Genomic DNA, 23,352 nt, shown 5'->3' on the forward strand with positions numbered 1-23,352 from the left:
AAAAATTACTGCAGTTTTTCTGAAGTAATACTGCAGTTTTTTGGACATGAAAAACTGCAATACTGCACTTTTACTGCAGTATTACTGCACATTTACGGCACTTTTTTTTTTATATTGCAAACCTACAGTTGTACTTCAAAGTACTGTAACTTTATTGCATTTGTACTTCCGTACAAAAATAACTGCAGTAAAACTGCAGTACAGTGAAGTACAAATGCAGTAAAACTGCAGTAAATGTGCAGTGCTGCAGTTTTTTCATGTCCAAAAAACTGCAGTATTACTTCAGAAAAACTGCAGTAATTTTTTCGTAAGGGATGCTTTTAAATTTGTGGCAGTATGATATATAGAATTGGCTTGTCAACAACTTAACTACCCTTTTAAGAGCGAATAAGACCTCAACCCTTTCAAACACCCTTGAGATGAACTGGAACCCCATGACTTCAATCATGCAAATTCCCAAAACAATATTCCAATATCTAGTGTGTGGATTTTGTGGATTGATATTGCAGCAAAGTACCAAAAGAGGGCCAACATGTTTCTAAAGTGGTCCCTAACCATGAAAGATATTTTAGACCTTCCTCCTATTTCCAGGCCACCTTAGCAGTTCTAAAACTAGCAACAATGATACAAAAAGTCATAAAATGTGCATCTGACCAAGATGACAAAGACGTATTACATTTACTAACAAACTGTGCATGACAAGGAAAAAATACTACTCTCTGCAGACATCCAGGATGTCCATGAAGCCAAAACATGTAATGGTTTAATTTCATAAAAGCATTAGCTTTAAAAGATTTTGAAATATACCTTTTTGTACAACGCTTTAAGTCTTGGTTAAGTCTTGGTTTTCTATGCTGTATGAAAATATATCCTTTATAGTTAAACAAAAAAATACTGTTTTTATACAAAATAAAATACATAACTTTCTATTTTAATGCCAAATATACCTGGCAAACATCATAACGTATTACTGCAAACAAATTTCATATATATATAAATAAACATGGTATAAGTTCCTGCCATGGAACAATAAACAAGAAAGACATGAAAAATAGCCCATTTAATCACTGTGTGTCTGATTTGTTGTATGTGTCTGCAATGTAAACAGAAAATGATATATTATTAGGCTTAATTTGAATTGGATGCAAATAGTAGACATTATTTAATGTTCATATATCTTGTCTCTGGTATGGCAAAAATGAAAGCGTGAAATACTATGCATCAGTTTAATAAAAAACATTGCTTTTATTAAAGGGACACTCCAGCCATCATATGCACTTTAATGCATATAATAGGTGCAAGGTCCCTTTAAATTTCCACGTGGACCACTTCACATGCATCACATACACCTCTCCCTTCCATCAACATATTCAATGAATAAAACACTCATAAATAAAAATACATATTTTTAAAAATTGGGTGCCAAGGCCCTTCCTATTAACCAATGGGCCACCTCCACTAGCTGCACTCAATGTAAGGTAAAGGGTTAGGTGAGGTTTCATATATATATATTTTTTCAATATATTTTACATTTTTTCAAACACTACTCCCACAATTCCACAAGCCAGGGTTGGAGGAGGGAGGAGGGGCATAGGATGGGATCCATGCCTCTCCAAAGAGATGTTATGGTACTTTAACCCCCAGTGGACAATGTATTGATCACTTATGGTTTTCTATATGGAATATTGAAGACTTGAGCACCTGCTATTTATCATATCAATGTAAGAAACATTGTTTGCCTGAACATCAATTCCTTCATGATCTATGTAGACAATGTAATATTTAGCCCAGCCTTCTGTGGACATTAGTTTGCACTTTTCAGCAGCCATTAAGACTTACACTAGTCTCAAAGGATAGCACAAGATAACTTTCACATACCTTCCAAGAGGTCCACATATAGTTTCAAATTAGTCCTAAGGCAGAACTTACCTGTTGCTTTGACCATATCCCTGCCTTCATTATGCATGGACTAATTTTCTGGCGGGAACACCATAACAGAGGACCACTAATAGGACCACTACCATTTCCATTTATGCAACGAAAAGGCAAAAATGCTCCCTTCAAATAGTTCCAAAACAACTCATTGATGGTTTTGACATTGTTACACTGAAATATTCATGAATATCTTTTTGGGAACACCCACATTTGCTTGTTTCATTACTGCTTCACTCTAATCCCTGTCCTTACTCCTTTAAGGAGACTAAATGTATTTAAAGTTAATATAGCAATGAATGAGATGCATTCTGTATATTGGTAGGGTGTACCTTCTATGTCCTTTAAGATGACCCCGTTTAAGAGGGGAAGTGGTTTAGAAAGCATTATTGAATAAAGTAACTAACTACTAAGTTTACAGACTACTTCATGATGCTTTTCCTCCTTACCGTAGTCGCATATTGGATATCCTTCCAGATAGATGTTTCCCTTGACAGGTCTGACACCTCAAACAGGTTTTCCAAAATGACTTCTCCGATCATATCATGCCTGGAAAACCTATCAAAGTCAAAAACACTGAGATGCAGTTTCCGACTGGGCAGTTCATCGTATGGAACAGGAAACTGAAATGACTCATCAAATGTTGGATTGAGTGTCTTTCTGTGAACCCGAGTTTGGAATTTTCTTTTCCTGTCAGGTAGAAGGTAAATCTTGACATATGGATCAGAGCTTCCACAAAAATCTTTAATAGGAAGGTCAAATGCTTTGAGAATCCGGACTATGAGATTCTCATTCTCATAGTCGTACTTCAGTGTGAAGTTGATCTTTCCACAGGTTTTTGCATCATCCTTCTTGGTATCTTCAGAGTCTACAGATTTTTGCTTATATAACTCAGGTTTTATCCTTCCGATGCTAGTTGGTTGCTCGGTGACTTGGAGTGTCTCTGTTCCGAAATCGACACTTGACACGTGCATCTGACGGGGCAAATGTCTTTTGAAGGAAATGTGTCTACAAGAAACATAAATGAATTAGTAGATGTAATTAGTACTAAGGCTAGGTATTTAAATTTTTTTTCATAGATTCCTTAACAAGAAGAAGAGTAACCTTTATTTATATTAATGCCTATGCTCTTTACAATATGACTACAAGAAGGGTTGTTCCCAGGGAGCAAATCAAAATAAAGCCTTTCTTGACTTCTATATTAATCTGTGCAGTTCAGAGAATTTTTCTTTAAAAGATTTTCCAGCAATCGCTTCTTCTGTTGGGCAACACATTTATTGTGACTTAGACGGAAATTAAGCAGCTAAAATGTTTAGGTATTTCTCTCAACTTGCAAACTCATCTGGAGCAAGAATTTGTCAGCATCAACTCCCTTCCACCAAAATTCTGATCAACTTAGTGGTGTTTTTTCAATATATAGACTACAATATTTTAATCAGTAAACATCACTACATATGTTTATTCAGTGTACAGAACCAAAAAAAATTTGGATTTTGGAAAGCAACAAATCTGCTTTAAGGAAAGCAAATTAGATCTTTGCTGCCACAGATCTCATCTAACGTCGTATCGGAAATAAGGAATGATGCTCTCCTTGATGTCCTGGAAAAACTCGGGGTAAAAAAAGGAAGAAATGGCCATATGCTTTTATTTAATGCAAGCTCTTCAGTATTGTCCTTACTTAAACCTGTTCTCTGGTTAGTGCAAGTTGAAGCAAAATGAGGAGAGGATTTCCTGAATGAATTCTAATCTTCAATCACCCTTGTTTGAAATTAATTTACTTAGATCTTTCTACTTGCGCAGTAAATTGAAATTTAGTAGCTTTAGATTGTTGTTTTCAATTTTACAGACTTAAACATCATCATGGAACCAGGGGACATGACCCCTGGATGTACCTCAGTTCCATTCCATAAAAGTCTTTACTAAATATGTACCGTATGACAGGATGTTATTTTCATTTCATGTTCATTAGTAGATGTCATATGCCACGAAACACACATGTACAGTTTAAAATCTATTTTTTAAGGAAATCCTATGGTGGCATTGTTTCAAAATGGGGTGGTGTCACCATAGAAACAAATAGAATGGCCCAGTCAGCAGGGATAGTCTATGGGTTGCTATGGTAATAGGCCCAGTTTTAAATCACTTGTATAGGTAACTTCTTCCCTAGCTTTTCTCATTGAAACACAGACATTAGAAAATTATAACTATAGTAAGTACAGTGTAATTTATCTTTAATTGCATTGTGGAAAATTGTGGCTACATAGCAACCCACCAGATGGCACTATAATACATAGCACAAGTAAAGACCAAAAATAATAATAGTGATGAATGAATAGATATTTCTAATATTCTGTTATTACATTGTGAAATATAGTTCTAGAAATTAAAAGGTCCAGCAGTTCAGTATAGATGCATTTTAGCGGGATACATTTTAAAGGTGTGATTCCAATTAACACTTTCTGTAACTAAATGCAAACCCCATTCCTGGTACTTTGGTATACCCAGACTTTTCCCAGAAATATTTTGCCTCATTCATAAATACATCTGAAAAAGTTTGTCATATGACAAAAGCATGTACTGCTTTTACACATGTATCAGCAGAGAGAATTTAGCAGAAGTGAATTTCCCAGAGTCGGCTTGTATAGTAAACATTTTGGATGTACACAAACTCTTATTAGCCATACGTAAGGAGGCTCAGTCGTTGGGGCTGCATGGCCAGTGTTTGTGGCATACAGCATGTAAACGCCGCCATGAATGCACGGGATAAGAGGAAGCGCACCCGTACTCAAACTTTTTTTTAAAAAAGGCCAACCAGTCTAACCCTGCACTGCAAGTCAAGGGAACATTTCTGTTGGGAAGGGATACTTCTGTGGTTTAATACGTATCCAGATAAGGCAGCTTCATTATGGCTACTGGACATGATTAACTGTCCCTTTGGGTGGATGCATCAGGAGCAGTGGTCTATGGGCTTACAGTATTTCAGATGTTCGTGGTTTGAAGGTTTGTGGCCTGAGGGTTGGAGTGACTTATGATGGACCAAAAATGTAACGCTCCTAGAGCTGTTCCTAATAGTGGTAGTGGTACAGTAGAACTGTGTTAGGAGTAAATGGAGCACATTTTGTTGTGTTAATTTTAGCGTGGTTCAGGACATCAATCTCACATGCCAGTCATTCATTTGTTTAGCGCCGGCAGTGCTTGCATCTGAACGTTTGGGTTTGGGGAGTACACATTCCAGGGGTAAATAATGAAATAGCTGATGCTTTGTCTGGGCAGCAATGTGACAGTTTTCGCAAGTTGGCCCCAGATGCAGGCATAAAGAGAATGAAGGTGCCACAATGGATATGGATCATGGTCATCCGTGAGTCTTAAATCAGAAAGCTCTGGCGACAACAACATTTAAATGTGCTCCATTTATTCTTAACACAGTTCTACTGTACCTCTACCTCTGTAAAAAAAAGTCAAAAACATTGCGGGATTCTGATGAATGCATATAATGGCTGTAGTGTCTCAACAAGCACTTATTCTTGTAGGGTTTGACCAAGGATTTCCCATGAGAGGAAAAAAAGGTTAGGAAACCGTGGTGTCATCAAATCTGTAAGAACATATAGGCAGTTTTTGTAGACTGGTTGATCCGAGTAAGCTAACTACGCTTCCTAAAACCTTTAGAGCTCCCATGTGTACATGCAACTACTAATTGGAAGACACCAAATATTTTTATTCCTGAAAGGAAAAAATACAGCTAAAGAGCCCATCTGATGAAGAAGGAGCTGTCATCTACAAATTCTTTATAGTAAACCAACATACTACATAGAATATGTAAAAGTTATTGCAAAAATATTCTGTAAGCACAATAAAAAAAAACGAATATTTTTTTAATATGATGTGGAGCTACTGGTTAATTTATTTACATTACATGAATCCAAAATTCTAACACTTATATAAATACTAATTATTTTGATATAAGTATTTATTTTAATGTCCTTTTTATATGTCCTTAGACATGACAACCAAAAATGTAGTCTAGGAAGAAACATGTCTGAAAGAGGTATGGGTAGTTTTTATGGATAATTTTTCTTTTTCGTCGATAATAGCACAATATTTTTTTTGCGAATTTTTTTTTTTTAGTGTAAGGGAAGCTACAGCTACTTTCAGATATGTTGGACATTTTATGAACACTTTTAGCATCACACCTAACTGTTGAGGCCCAGTAAGGCTGTGGTTGTTTGATTTCTAGTGAAGAGGAATTTTGGTTTAAAAATTAGTTTTTAATGCTTTGATACATTTAAATACATTTTGAAAACTAGATTTTCGTTTGCGAAAGAGTTGGTTTAGTTATGAACAAGACTGATACTAAATGTATTACCTTACAGGAAGGGAGTGTCAGATTTATGATGGTAAAGCTATTCTACTCGCATTAAACAGGTAATGAAAGTAAGATTTGTTTTATTAAAATTCCTTAAAAAATGTATTTGTTTTAATGCTCTTAATTCACGAAAAGGCTGAACTGTGCAGTTGCGGTGAGATTAGCCAATGCACAGAGCTATTAATTGTGGGCTAGAACGCAGGATGTCAACTAAACTGTACATTGATTTCAATTACGGTACTTACTACATCCCAATCTAAGTCATTTTGTTATGACAGTATTTATATTGCAACTTTAGTACAGCCAGCATTGCTAAAAAGCAACTTATGCCTCTAAAAGCACTTTTAGTGTAAGGTAGTGGATGCCCTTGGAATGGAAGGTATATATACACTGTACATAATTGCACTGGTTCCAAAATACTTTCCATTCTTTCACTGTATTATCAAGAGAGCTTGCAAAGAACATGATGTAAAGGTTAAACTGCAAAATATGTGTCTTTAAGTCAAATCTAATAAATGACTACATTGTTGGGCTGTAAAAGCAGATTGCTGGAGACACCGAGTTACTATGTCGAAGACTCTAAGAAAATCGTGTTTAGAAACCATCAAACATTGACTGTCACTTTCACTTGCATATGTTATTACCACACTGCATGACATCACCTGAGCAACAACCTGACGGCCCCTAATCTTATCTGACAGCTTTCCCCACGTGTAATATTATGACCTTCTCCCTGCAACACAACTAAATTAATGTGACTATCCTCATGTTGACAGGTCAAATTTACTGAAAATACATACTACAGAGATGTGAATCCTCTTAAGGGTCCATTGCTGACCCCCTGAACAGACAACTTACAACAAAATGGCTCTCGAGAATCCAACATATCACGCAGCGTATCTAAATGTAATACTGTGTATATTTTTAATACGTTGCAGATCTACAGGTTATTTCATTTAGCAAACAAATTGTTGTTCAGAGACATGACAGGCTATAAGGGAACATGGCAGGAAGAGCTACGGGTTGTTTTTATGGATAATATACTTTACTAATATACTGTAATATGATATATATATATATATATATATATATATATATTATTTTTTTTTCCCATCAGAAATGGCACATTTTTTTGTGACAATCACCTGAGTGAAGCTTTAGTCTAAGGCGTGCTACTAGGTACTAATGTTGACCATTCTCTACTAAGCTAAAGGTACACTGGCCTTTTTTTAAATTATTTTATGTTAATGTAAAAATGTCACCTGCAATAGCACTTGCATGTGCTTAAGACACTCTACAGTGAGGTTTACAAGCCAGACTCACAGTTGAGCCAAGCTGACTCTGTCCATCTGCCTGGACTTGGTACATCACAGTTAAATGTGCACTTCTGTTGGACACTGTAGCCCAGACAGATTTCTATGACACAGATGTGGCATGCATTATTACAAATACATAAATGCAAAAGGCTAACCTGGTCGAAGAGGCAGGCTCAGTTGTTTGCCTCTGCATCCTTGTACGACGCATAACATGTTCTTTCATTGACATCTGGACCTCAGCCGGGATATCAGGAGAAGTGTGACTGATCTTAACAGCTGCCTCCAAGAAGCCCAAGTTGCTCGCATCCTTCAGTTTGTCTGCCATGACTTCTTTGTCGTTGTTGACGCTGGTAAGAGTAGATACGTTCTGCGGTGCGGTTGGGTTAGAAGTCACTGTCTTGTTCCTCCAGGGCACCCACCACAGCTTCCAAAAGAGAAAGAGAAATACTGCCACCAGGGCCAGGCCACACACAATAACTATCACTGCAAGGAGGCTGACGGACAGGTCTACAGGGGTAAAAAAGCAGGAAATGACATTGACAGAAAAAAGAGGTAGGGGTAACAATGAGCGACAACACCAAGAAAAGCAGAGAGAGAGACAGAAGGGTAGGGGAGAGAAAAGAATGGCTGTGAGAAAAGATTGAATAAAATAAAAGATGACAAAATCAAACTAAGCTCTTTTATTGTATGTCTTTCTACATGCCCAAACCATATATAAAGTGGAAAAAAAGCAAAGCAGATCACTCATCATGACTATGATATGAGGACCACATCCTTTGGGACATAAGCCTCTTATCTTCAAAAGCTAGAACAACAACATCATTTCAGTCTGTGTTTTCTATGCGTTTTGGGGATATTTTTGTGAATATTTTTGGCAACCAAATATGAGTTTACACATCATCATGAAAGTGGTGGATTGTGGGCAAATACTATTATTTATATTGGTTAACATTGACTGACAGCGTGGTACAGGAACCACTCTGGTAGCCTGCTTGACTAATGTCACAAAGGATGATATACAGCATCATGGATGGCCATTTTAAGGAAAAAGAGAAAGGGCCTGCTTACATAAACTTGTATTGATCTATTAAATGGCTAAGATTTGGACATATGCAACATAATCCTATTTTACTGGTAATCCTATTCCCTCTGCCTGGAATGACTTTTTCTATATTTCACATTACGCTGCAAATAAATGCTCCATATATTCCACTTGAGTAAAAAAATAATAATACTGTTACCAAATACACCGGTGAAGAGCACAGACATATTTTAGTACCAAGACATCATATCAACTCTTCTTACCATGTTTCCATATATCATATATAGTTTAGGTTTTCACACCACCCCTACGGATAAATCTGTAGTTGTTTATACATGAGACTTTCTAGTTGGCCAACAACAGTTCCCTGATTATCTCTTTTCATGTTTCTACTTGAGAGCTAAACGTTCTTGAAACTTAATTCATTGGATCTTTAACCAGATAATTGTATGACTATAAATTCTGCGCAATTCACTGTGTGAGTGTTGAAATCCATATACTCTGGAGGTATTCTTCGGCTATATTCTCCTAACTAGGTGTAATTTAAAACACATCCAGGGTTAATGGTTTCAGGTCTTTTAAGGAAACACAGAAATTCACAGAACCTTTCGGTCTAAAAACGGCATCATTAGCATGTGAAATAAAAAGAATACGTCGTTAAGTTCCCACTTAACAATCTAATTTCTTTATAGCTTTATACACTGCTCATATGAGACTCCTCCACTCATAGCGAACAATAATCTTAATATACCCATTCTCTGAAACGCAAAAGGGATATGGCTTTGGTTTCTTGTCTTTTTGATCCGTTCTATTATTATGTTAATACGATTTTTGGAAATGTGATTGCCACTATATGGGGTTTGATGAGTGAAACAGTTCATTGAGCCTATTAACCTATAAAGACTGTGAAATTGCATATAAAACTATACAATCTCGGGATGTAGGAAATGGCTGGATTAAACATTTGCTTTGTTCGTGGATTCATTGTCTTCTTTACTTTGTTTCCATTTTCCTATCATTTTCTCTGACTGTCCATGTAACTCTTTTTAAAGACGCACCGTCCTGAAAGAAGCTTCCTTTTTGATAAAGTCAAAAATTGCCATCTGATTTCTTATAAAGAGTCTAGCAAAAGCTCATGTATACCTGTGGTGAAGCAAAACTCCTACATACCTTCATTCATAAACATATTTAATAATATAAATGATTGGGCAATTAGATTTTCATTCATATCGATGACCCGCCTTTAACATGGTGGGGGAACCAAACAAGTCATTAGTTTCTGTCTTCTTGTTCTAAAAATATTATTGCTTTAAAAAATGTAATTCTTCTCGTCAGATGACAGTGCTAAAAAATACCAATGTGTAACTCATATTTAAACAGACGTGACTTTGTTTCTAGTATATTCCTGCTAATCCCGGTGGTTTGGCTGGTGTAACACATCTGTTTCTGTTCGTTTTTATGAATTAGGTCATTGACGGGAAGGCAGTTTCTATACACACTACACAAACCTGTCCTATCAAATAATCATATTTTTATAGTACAGCTGGCAATGCATACAAAACAATTGTTAAACTGACCAATTCATTTCTGCATTTTTTTTCATACCAATATGAATGTAGGAGACCAAATGGAGGGGAAAAAAATAAATAATAATAATAATAATAAAAAAATATATATATATATAATGTAAATGGGTTAAGCCGTACTAGTCCAGTAGACACAATGTCAAAAAATTAGAGTATTGCAGAGTATGCGGTGATACCTTTTTTATTGGACTAACATAATATTTAAAAGAAAGGCTTTCGAGAGTTATCCTCCCCTTATCAGGTCAGAAGCAATACTTAATTATTCCTTCAGAACTGATGAAGAGAGGATAACTCTTGAAAGCTTGTCTTTTAAATATTATGTTAGTACAACCATCCCCACATTATTGTGAAAGCTACCTCTGGGTGCTTGTGTTGCCAATTGTTGTGACAATTGTATGCAATGGAGAATCTGTTTTGAAAAGGAGGACCCATCAAAATCCTACAAGACAGGATAATACCGCTGCTGTGAAAATCTTTAAGGTCAGGGATGAGATAAGGTTAAAAAAAAATGGGCCGACTAGATTGGCCAAATTGCTTTGGTGCGGAATCAAAATTTGGTATCTTTCCCCTTTTTGGCCACATTTTCTGAATAACTTGGTCTTGGATGAAAGTGGCAAGTCTCCCGATTTCCAGGGGACAATCCTGATCTGCAGGCACTGTCCCACGTAGCTACATGACAGTGGGGATCATGGGTTGGTTGGGGAGATTCTCTGATTGTCAGATTGTTGAGCAAATGATTCTACCCCTGACCATGCCCCCTCCAGGGTCCCAGCACTTCCTTCCTGTGATATGACCTGCTTCTAGCCACATCCTCAATACAGGGATTCCGATTTGGACACTTGACTTGGGTATGAATTAGGATGGTTATCCACTAACTGATATTATCAATCATCAATATGTATAGCTTGGCAGAAAGAAGAGGGAGGGCAGATGTGAAAGAAACATTTAAATACTTAAACATAGTAAAGAAGTTTATTTCAGAGGAGAACAAGATGTCATAATCTAAAACTGGAGGTTCTTAGATGTAGATGTAATGAGAGGATGATAGAGGCTAATACAGTGTGGGATTTAAAACATGCACGGGCAATTTTTCTGCCCACAACAAACCACAAACAATACTGTTCTATATTTTTGACACATGCTTATTTGTCCTTTAACAATTAAAAATCCCATCAATATTTGTAATAATCTGATAATGCCTTGGTATGTAATGGTCTTCCAAAATTGCGGTGTTCATAACATAAAAAGACAAAACAGAATATATATATAGTATAACACTGCAAATAAAGCAGTGCCCCATACCCTCTTTTAGTATTGCGCTCACAGAGATGGGAATCTGTATCGTAAATCTGTAATCCAGGAATGTATAATGATCAGCAAGCTCAAATAAAAGGAAACCAGGTGCCTGGTAAAAGCCCTGGACACAGCATGTGGAGGGTGCAACTCTATTGAAATCGGTTTATTTCGGATACATTTTCGTTTCATGGACCTCTTTTATAGTGAACTGACGTTCTCTCCATTGTAATTTATTGTGGATATTTCATGGACACTTTCCTGTAGATTGTATGTTGCAATTGCACTCTGAACATTTCAAATGGATATGGAAGAATTGTATTTTTTTTATTAAATTTTATGTATGTGATTATCTACTGACTGAAATGTTTATTTACAGTGTTAAACTATATAGATTCCGTTTTTGTCTTTTTATGTTATTAACACCTCAATTTTGGAAAACCATAAAATATCAAGAAATTATCCGGTTGTCAAAAAAACTTTTTTTTTTATTAGATTACACTGTGCAAATGTCATCACTATTTATATTTTGTCACCGTTGTTTTTTATGAGGAAAGCGCTGCAGATATATAAGTGCTGCGGCCTATATTCGGGGTCTAGCGCCCGACGCCCGAGACATGCAGCGGTGCAGGGGACCTGCATCCTACTCCCCGATACACTCAGACAGCCTCCCCTACCAGCACTTCCCACGGGAGGTTGTCTAAGCGCATCGTGCGGACGGTCACCAGCTGCGGCGATGCGGGTAAACAGCCTCCGCTGCCGGCACGTATGCACGATGTGCTTTAACAATCTCCCTTGCCGGGAATTCCCAAGGGGGGAGTCCCGGCAAGGGAGATTGTTAAAGCACATCGTGCAGATGTCCCGGCAGCGGAGGTTGTTTACCCGCATCGCCGCAGCCGGTGACCGTCCGCACGATGCGTTTTACCTCTGCCCCCAAGACTTACCAGAGCAGACTCCCGGGTGTCTTGCGGAGCCGGCGGGGCACATCTACGCAATAGGCGCATACAACTTCCGGTGCCGGTACATCCGCTGAGTGCCGGCACCAGAAGTCGTATACGCGTATTGCGTAGATGTCCCCCGTCGGCCCCGCAAGACACCCGGGAGTCTGCTCTGGTAAGTCGGGGGGGGCAGGGTGGCAGCATATCTCGGGGGGGGAGGAGGAGGAGGATAGTGGCAGCATATCTCGGGGGGAGGAGGACAGTGGTAGCATATCTCGGGGGGGGAGACAGAGTGGCAGAATGTTTTTTGGGTGCTTTTTTAAAGAATGCTTACAATAAAAGAATTAAAGAATTCTGGCATCTCCCAAAATGCATGGAATAAGAAGGAAGAAGGAATAAAATCTAGATTAATTAATTTATAATTGGAGTGTAACATTCTAGCAATTTGGTATGCCTGAACAACGAGGGTATATTTCTTTGCCTTCACAAAGACAAACATCTCACTAACGCTTTTAGTATTAGTCGAACACGAAGAATGAGAAAAAGTAATAACCTATTATAAAAATGCAATTTCTGGAATCTTATGAAATTCTGATGTTATCGGTGCAGGACTGCACAGGGAGAGCAAAGGAAGCAAAATCTGCCTGTATTTTTCGGTCACATGCTATATCTTGCCCACCAATCACATAATCCCTGGAAATAGCGGAAAACATCTGTATTATTAAACCAGAAATCTAGCTAGGTTAAGCAGAAATGCAATCAAAAGAAAAGGCTAGCTCAGTGCCTTCGAGAGGCGGCTACAGATCACTTTATTAATCCCATCCTAACCTGGCTCACTTAGCATTTAATTTGGAATACATTTTATCCACTGTGACCTCTTCCTATTTTCCTATGCGCGGTGAGCTCAATTTTGTTACGTCTGTGCTAGTCATTCTCTAAACAGGTTACTGTTCCTAAGTGGCGGTTCCCATAAATTCTCAAAAACAAGATGCTATTCTGCTACTAAAAGGATTCATACTTTTTAACCAGTGCTACGTGGATGGACTTTTTCTCACTTGCAGTGTCTTGTATGTATCTGCTGCTTTTTAGGATATATGACATATATGGATTTATGATCCCATAAAAAACACAGAAAACGTTTCATGTTTCCTGCAGTGGATTAAAAAGCACCAATTTTGCCATAGTCCCACATACCATAGTCTTTTACCAGTGTAAGTCCTCACTATAGATCAATGGAAGTCACTTGGAGGTATAACTCAAAGGATTGCCAGCTACCATTTGTCCATGGGATGCTCCCATACACAGCAATACAAGAGAACACAAACGTTAGGTGCCACAAGTAACATTTTAGAAACCGTGATAACCCAGCTTTTTGTTCCGCCCTTGAGTCAAGGTTATTCTAAAATAATATTGTAGAGGGGTATATAAGAAACAGAAATATTCTGTGGAAGAGACTTTCTAATGGTAGCGACCGAATCGTTTTAATGATGAAACAAAATATTGTCAGAAAGTTAAAACACAACAAGGAGGGTTTCAGCTGCATTGCAACAGCGAGAACAGTGACAATTTGGCTTACCGGATTTCATTCAAACAGAGAAGAATATAATAGAATCAAACCGTGGCGTCTTTAGACAAAGGGTAGACCATTTATTGGGCCGACATAGAAAAGATGCGTGATTCTGATAACGTGTCGGTTCCCCTGAGACCTTGAGATTTATTGAGACTCAAGGTCAAGCCCTCAAGGTTCCTTGGTATGATTACTGTGATTACTACAACCTCTGTTTGTATGATACTTCAGCAACAAAATTATTATAGACGAAGGATAAATGGTTTATTATATAACCTGCGATAATAGAGTTTTTTGAAACCTTGGCTGGCATAATCCATATGCAAATGTACCATATGGACACTATATTTAATTATATGTACCAGTTTCCCCTTAATTATTTTTCCGCTCTGTGGTTATTACCAAGGGGTCACATTGGAAACGAACACGCTTTGAATACATCAGTTCTCTGCGCAGCAATGTAATGTTCCCTTTGAAAGAGATAATGAATCAAGATATACATTGTATACAGAAATAAGTTGCAATCCGATAATATAGATTAATGTCTCATTGTCTTCATTATTCAAATACCAGCCGCAGAAAGGATGGGACCCCATGCTAATAAGGCAGTATAATTGCAATTAGGGAAAGGGCAGCCTGAGTGCTGGCTGATCATTACATGCCATGGATTTATAGATCCTATGCAGGTATTTCGGCTGTTGGCTTTTAACATTTGCTTATATGTACAACGTTGCAATTGCTGGGAATTTAAGGATGCTGTTCCACTTCTGCAGATTTTTTTGTGACGATATGCACCATTAGAAACATATTTTCTAGTACTTTTGAATACCTAAACTTTTTTTTCCAGATAACATTCTTTAATCATGTGAACAAACTTTCAGCAGAATGAATAAGAAGACAGATCTGGTGACATTTATTTGCTCAACTTTTTTTTCTCTAAGTGAAACGGTAAAAGAGACATGTGCTGTGCATCTGCTGAACTTCTATGAAGTTGGGGATAATTTCAATGCACCAGATTTACAAATAATAGGTTGTTCTGGGGCACATGTGGAGCTGTCACCATGGAAACCAATAGAATATTCCAACTCAAAGATGCACTTTAAGGCCAGCGGCTGCCTGATAATGTACATGTGCCTGGCACCTTAATAGGATTGGCCACAGTCTATCATTTTGCTCACAAAGGGTGCAGTCAGGCATAGCCAGTCACTGGCTACACGTTGCAGCACCTGATCTGCCACCAGTAGCCCACTGGGGATTTTCCAGTGTGCCACATGGCCAGTCTGGGCCTGTTTACACTCATTAATGCAGCTCACTTAACCTCCATTTCTCTTTATAAACCTGATCTATGGTCTACTAGTAGTATAGGATTGGGGTTTTAATAGTGGGGTAACTACAGGGGTCACAGCAGACAGGACCCATGTCTCCTTGTTCAGAAAGGGCCCTTCCAACCTGGACCACACTGATCAGCTCACTTACCATTACATCACGTGACCCCTGTGTGTGGTAGCATGAGTGGTGTGAGAAGGAGTGTGTGTTAGAATGAGTGCGTGCATGTGTGTTAGTATGAATGAGCGTGTGTGCTAGCATTTTTTAATTTGTGTAAATTTGTTTACGTATTTGTGCCATAGTATATGTTGGAGGGGGCAAGGGGCAATGATGGCACAGACAAGTTGTGTCTGTGCCATCTTTGCTGGGGGGAAAGATATCAGCCATAAGCTGTTTAGGGACAAATTAGGTACTTGCAAACTGTTTGGGGGCAAAGGCGGCACTGCAGGATATGTTGCATGGTGAAGTTGGGGGCCCTAGGCCATTTTTCGCACCGGCCCTGTAAATATTTTTAATATATTCATGATTTAGTAAAAAAACCTCTTAAAATTATGAATTTAGAAATAAAAGCTTCAATTGTATTTCCCACTTTTTAATTCATTTTAATACATTTGTCTGAGGAAATGAGGCTTATATTTAGGCTAAATATATGTGATGTAATACACTTACAAGGTACAGACTTAACTCTTTGATAACCCTGTGCAGTCCAGTGCTCCATTGGTCAAACTGTTAACTGTCATCTACAATGGGAATATGTGAAGTGTCTGAATAGTACTTTGTACAGGTACGTTGTGTTTTGGTACGCCAAAACAACTGGTTTACATCAGCCAGATCCCCTAGGAAACTTATATTACACAAGACTTGGCTTTCTACCAAAAACTGCAACACAAACACCTTTCGGCACTTAAGGCTGCTTGTAAAGTCAGAATGCTCAGTAGGTATACCGTTGAAATGCACTATAGCTCTAGTTACCTGACACACCTGTTTACACATTTTAAACAACAACAGATATATGTCTTAAAAGTACAACGGTTCAGAGGAGTTAAAATTGATCTCTGGACCTCAAAGACCACTTTTAAAAGAGTGTCCGGTGAGTGACACTTGAGAGGGATGTTACTGAGTGTGTTCTGGAAACCACCCACAACATTATGACCACCTGCCTGATATTGTGTAGGTCCCCCTTTTGCTATTATATATATTAAGTATGTACAAAGAAGCAAACCCAGTGAGGCATTAGGTGGGGCCCTTTTTATGCCCCTCCTCCATTATATCTCTCTAGGCCTTAAATCATGGGATTATAGGCTTATCCAGTGTTCCTAACAGGAAATCGACGCAACACAGTTTGATGGCTTATTGTATGTTGCTGGTGTTTGCGTGGTTCATGTCACATATTATTCAATTCATATCTGAACATCTCATATAAAACTGATGTACATTTTTGGAATAAACAGACTCTATTTTTAGTGACAGCGATCTAAATGAATACAGAGATAAAGTTTAAATAGGGCAGACCAGGCATCATGTTACCCAGATTTTCGCTTCACAGGCAGATGGCACGAAAATGAAGATAATGAAATGAGTTTAAAGCGAATAAAACACAACATATCCATTTGCAAAGACCTATATTCCATGCAGCTGAAATGATTAGCAGGGAAGTTACGATCCTGCACATCTGCTCTGCAATATCATTTAGCAAATGATGATCCATCGGTTTAACCCTTTGCTGTCTAAACTACGAATGAATGATGCTTAGGGATGTAAGAACTGCTCCTGCCTTTTATATACATATATATATATATATATATATATATAATATTGGGAGCTATGGGTGTTTGACTTTTTGGATTTGCCAAGCTCCAGATGTATGTTTCAATTACCCAAGTTTACTTTTTAATATTTTGTTATGTTTTAAATTACAAAACTAATTGTTTTGACGTATTTATAAGGAACACTCCAGCCCTCTTCTCATGTAATGTACACAAATGGTGAATGCAAACTGATGAATGCTTTTGTTTTTTTATAGCAATTAGAAAACAAGAGTGACTCATTTTTTTCCTCCCCACATGCTTGTACATAAAAATTAGTATATGTCAGCTTAACTCAAATGTATACAAGTGGAACTCCTGTTGAAGCGCAACACCACAGAAGGGAAAATGCTTGATTAACTGTTCAGGGATTTAAACGGTGTCAGTGTAACAACACTAGTACTGAGTGTCGTTACAGTGTTTCTGTGAACTCAATGCTGGCTGACTAAAGGGAGACTGGGCAGTCAATTGTTTTAACCTATGACATACCATAGGTCCCGGTCCCCTATAAAAAATGTATGTGACGTAACTTCTACGTTACTAGTCACAAAGTGGTTAAAGATTCGCAGGCTAATTTTAGAGAGATCTCCAGTTCAGACTTCTTTGCAAAGCTTTTTTTTTCTAATTAAGAAGGAAGTCACTGCTCCGCAGATACATACATGGTCTCAAACCATCATAATCATAATGCAAATATGATTTAATTATTTATAAAAATCAAACTTGTATAAGAAGTTATTCTGGGTTGGTCATTATTTTTTTTTAACCCTCCTGTCTCTCAAACATTTTAATCCAGTCATGAGAATGTCAAAGAATATATTTGGCTATAATGTACTGTAATAGGGATACATTATGTTTTTGTGTTTTGTTTAGAATTGGGGCATATATATACTATATATATATATATATAACTAACATTTTTCTTTTGAAAATGTTTTATATATATATATATATATATATATATATATATACACATTTATTGTTTAGTGTATGGTTGTTGTAAAAGGGGAGAAAAACTAATGTAAAACACAATTGAAAGAAAAGATGCAGGTTTTTTTATGCCGGTGGCAAGAATTATTGATCTACACTACACTATGCCAATAAATGCTGAGTCCCTTAATCCCCAATGCTCACTTTATCTGCTGATTATTGTTACTGCAAAATTGCAGCTTTGCGTCAGAAACACAATAGTTGTTAGCTTTACTAATCTTTCTAACTTGTGGGGAGCTCTCTCTTTCTGTAGATGTGAAATGTTTACTAGACAAATCACATTTCATCAGTTACAATATCCTGTCAGATGTGTGATAGAATACCCATGGCACATATTTAAGTTAACCAGCTATTTAGTTAGGTCTCACAATGCGTGTGGGAGAGAGGGTATAATGTTTTTTGTGTGTGTTCATCTTTTTCCACATTCTACATAGAATTCAACAATGGATAGCCATTCAGTACAGCTAGTTTGCCTATTTTGTCTTACTGGACGTTATATCAAAACAGCTCATGTTCTTGGTATGTCAAGAAGCCATGACATATCCATATCACCGGGCAAATGCCCAGTGGGCTTCTGGCCTACAGCGCCACACACTCACCCCTGATCCCCCAAATGCTACGAGAACACATATCCAGCCGTCTGATATGTTATCAAGCGGCCACTGGCCTTAAAGTGCAGGGACGGCCTTGTGTTTGCCAGTCCGGCCCTGTCACAACCCATTCATTGGAGGACCTGATTTTATTGTTCGCTAACATCATAATTTATAAATTACTTAAAATTCTGTTAGAGTCAACATCAAATAAAAAAAATGAAAATATTTATTTTGCCTATTTTTATTTGAATCTCATTATTATAGTACGTGTTTAATAAGATGACTGATTTGGCACGCACACAAATAACTAATACTGTAGCATAAATCCAAAAAATGTAAAGAATGGGAGACATGAAAATGCAAATAACTTCACTACAATACTGTAAGCTCCTATTTTGTCTCTTTGGCTACAGCTGTAAAAAATTAAAGAATAAAGGAATCTCACCTACTGATAAGCTGCTGTTTGCTGTTGATTTGTTCAGGCAGCCATTCATTAAACAAGGGAGAACGTCAGGACATAAAATTGATTAGAGGCTGTTCTTTTCAACAATTTCGGCAATTACATTGACTGACAAACTGTTATCTTGACCCATCGTATATAACATCATATATCTAAGGATAGATCAAAATGTCTCCAACCAGAGCTCTGTCTAGAATTCTAGAATGATTCAGAATAAGTCCATGGGGAACACTGAGTATAAAGAAACAAGAAAGACAAGCAGGGATAGAACTCTTGGGATTTGAGTTGAAACACAGATGTAAATCACAGATGTTGCAATAAGAGTCCCAGGATAGAGGAGTTATTTACTGAAAAGCTGTACTGTTTTCACACCTAGTGCCATATATATATATATATATATATATATATATATATATATAAGGTTTTGTGTGCCATTTGTGAATTAGAAATAAAACTAAGTACTAAGTTTAACAAAAGCGAGAAAAAAAAAGTACTTAGATTTGTTTGGCCACAAAATATAAAAAGTAATCTAACCAATAGAAGCCACAACAATAGAAGCCTTCCTTTCAGAATCCCCAGGTATACGAATACACAATATAGTAAATAGAGAAAAAGATAGACACATTGACAGATAGATAGAATGCTAGCTACATAAAAAGTTAAGACAGGCTAATTGCTCCTTCCTATGTAACTGTTTAGCTATCTTCATAATTAAGACCACATTAAAAAAATCTAAACAACTTTGGTGCTTCATTGATAAATACAAAAGCCAATATTACTCTTTTAATTTCTTGTGTGCTAGAAGCCGATAGTGACGTATGTTTTATTTTCATTATCTGGCCTTTCCGAAAGAAGCCAAAGTTATATTTCAAGTACTGCATTTTACTTAAAGTACTATAAACTATATTGATAGCAGACCACATTAACCCAACCTTTGGCCACCTACAGGGCCGGCCCAAGGCAAAATGCCACCTGGGGCGGTTGCCCCACTCGGCTCCATTGTCGGGCCGGCCCTGGCCACCTAAGTGATGATCAGAAGGTGGAATGGAAGCACTACATGCAAGTTTATCATACTAGTTCAGTAGCACTTGTACACAGTAAATGAAAAGTACAAACTGTTTTCTTAAGAGCAACTTAAAAACAAGCCAAAATTACTTGTAGAGTTTTGAGACACATTTTGTGTATTTTGTAATACTAGATTTATGTATTTGTCCTTGGGAAAACTCAACCTCATCCATTTTGAACTTAGTTTAAGATAGCGTGAGATGTCTGGTGCCCATAAGAGACTTGGTAGGTCACGTCTCCATCAGTGTAAATAAACAGAATCTAGTTAATTAAAGGAAATCAATATTTTAGAGATTTTCAATCCTCTAGAGATTGATTAAACTCTGTCTATGTTGGAAACTGCTGAACTGTTCATTTTCCTTCATACACAATGTTTCATTATTTAGATTTGGGAAAGTGTGATCCCTTTTCCTTTATTTCTTGACTAGGCTACAGATTAATTAAACCTTTTTGTGCTTAATGCAATGTTTATGACCATTGGCAGGCTAATGCAAAACGTAACCATGTAGCAGGGTCATCAAAACTGGAACAACTCTAGATACAAACGCATCCCAATTACAGACATTATATATCCCATAGCACACAATCAGTTTACATTCAAGAATGATTTGCTTGCAACTTGGGATCTGTCTAGTTGATAAATCTGCTTTTTTCCATCTTCTAAATATCTTCTAGAAGTTATGTTTCTTACTAGGTGATCTCCATAATAGTCTGGGACAGGAATAGAGTGTGCCCTACCTTTCTGTAACAATTCATTTGTCCCTCATTTCTCTCCGACAGATAAAACACCATATATTTTTATTCACTTGAAGGGATAGATTTGATTGAATATTATGTGTTATATTTCTTATATACAATGGTCTAGCAAAACATAAACAAGCTTAGGTGTGGAAGGTAAAGAAAACTAGAAGATACTAGCGGAGAATTCTATTCTGGATTTCCTGAAAATGAAAGCCATTTTTATTTTAAATTATATTTTGTGATTTAAACTATAAGCTATATGATAACTGATAAGGATTGTGGAATTGAATGCTTTCTCTAAGGTATTTGCACGAAACAGATACTATGGTCATATCCACATAACTGTATGAAAATCATATGACCAGAGATTGACCTCCCATTACATGTCTCAAAAAACTAAGTAGAAGCACCGCCAGGGATTTGCGTGCTAACTGGATGTATCTGAATCAGTTGATGACCACCAGATCCAGTCATGTTATGTTCAAAAGGTTAAAGATACGTAGTTTGTGCTTGGAACAGTATCTTGATTAAGAATATGGAACAAGTGACCTTGGAACTATACAATCTAGAGAGACTGATCATACATGGCAGATAATAAAATGCAAAAAATCAAGTGAGGTTATGTTCCAAAAAACCTTGTATACTATTGATGAAGAAGAGACCTAAGTAGTCTTGAATACTTTATAATTGGTTCTATAAATATGCCAATTATTAGGACACACCACCAGTAAAAGCCCAGCATAAAAAAATCATCATAACCTGTCTTCACATCCTTGTTTTCTTGTGTATAGAGTTTCCCGACTTCATTCTGGAAATATGGCCTGGTCATCCCACAAATATTTTTTTTTTTACGATATACAAAAAATATATATTACTCACATTTTCAACTTTAATGCATCTATCATCAGTCTGTGCTAGGGAATCATATTTCTCCCTTGTAAGAGAGTGCTATCAATATTGAAATAAACATTATTTATACTGTATGGTATTTCTTATATCAAAATATATGTCTACAAATCTTAGCTCAAACAGAGCATATATCATTGCAATTAGTAAGAAGGTCTAAACATGGCGATACCACTGAACAGGTACAAAATGAATTGGATGTAAGATACCGGTCGTTCCATCACTACATAGAAACATATGCAACCCTTTAAATCCTTGATTAAACATGATTCTGGGGCAAGAACGGCAACTTTGTAGCTCATTTTAAGGCACCACTGCTTACCTTGAGCGTGTCCTCTCTGCGAAAAGGAGTGTGATTACAATTTCAGAACTGTTATCAAAGTTAAGATGTAATGATGGCCCCTGGGGCCTGCATTTTACAAGTGTGTAACTAATTAAGACTCTAGAGTGCCTTGTAATGTTAGATAAATGGGCAGTGTCAGGATCTTTGTTAGCAAAATAATGCAGCTCTCCTAGGTTATGCATAATGCATGCACTAAACGGGATGTTTGCTTAGACAGCTGAAGGGGGTCCACTACATATAAGCATTAAGCCGGAGGCATTGCTTTGTCTGGCATGGTGCTGGTTACTAACATTCAAACACTAAACTGACAACACATATTCAAATTCCTAGCTGGAGGCCAAAACAAGAAAAATAAAAAGTTGTTATATTAAGGGTTAGTTAACATGTAAATTATGTTTCTTTTAGATATTGAATTTTCTTCATATGATATGATAAAAACAAAATTGCACATATTTATCCACATATAAATAGATACACTATATGGACAAAAGTATTGGGACACTCTTAACCCCTTAATGACAAAGCCCGTACATGTATGGGCTCAAAATGCATTGTTTTCAATGGGTTTAGGGACAGCCCATTGTCCTTAAGGGGTTAATTATTGAATTCTGGTGTTTTGATCGGACCCATTGCCACAGGTGAATAAAATCAATCACCAAGCCATGTAGTCTGCATTTACAAACATTTGGGGGAAAAATGGGTCGTTCCGAAGAGCTCAGTGAATTCGCGCATGACACCACGATAGGATACCACCTTTCCACCAGTCTTACATCAGGAAAGATGGGCTAGATGGGAAGAATGGTTCTTATCTGTCAAATTCAACTTTTTTATGTAATGTAAAAAAAAAAAAAAACACAAACAGGCCTCATCCTTACATTTTTAGATGTTTTGTTCAAATAGTCAATGTCTTCCTCGCTGCTTTTAATCTTAACAACACTCAAAGTTTCTGCTGGAAAACAACTAAGCTAATCAAATATCAGGATAGAAAGCAACATTATAAAGGTAATAGCTGGCAATAAAAGACTTGGCTGCAGTTCTTCCAATATAAAACTTCAAAATCTGTAGCTAATTAGCAGGTACCGGAAAGTT

General features: G+C 37.1%; 1 protein-coding gene across 1 annotated transcript in view; it reads right to left on the minus strand.

The window, feature by feature from the left end:
* Window positions 1-23,352, minus strand: part of SYT6 (synaptotagmin 6) — a 124,216-nt gene that overhangs the window by 33,660 nt on the left and 67,204 nt on the right. The window contains exons 2-3 of the mRNA XM_053457545.1: window positions 7,767-8,118; window positions 2,382-2,940 (exon numbers count right to left, since the gene is read on the minus strand). Coding sequence (XP_053313520.1) covers window positions 2,382-2,940; window positions 7,767-8,118 — 911 coding nt within the window. The remainder of the gene's footprint in view (window positions 1-2,381; window positions 2,941-7,766; window positions 8,119-23,352) is intronic.

Source organism: Spea bombifrons, chromosome 2 (genome assembly GCF_027358695.1).
Source record: "Spea bombifrons isolate aSpeBom1 chromosome 2, aSpeBom1.2.pri, whole genome shotgun sequence".
NCBI lineage: Eukaryota > Metazoa > Chordata > Amphibia > Anura > Pelobatidae > Spea > Spea bombifrons.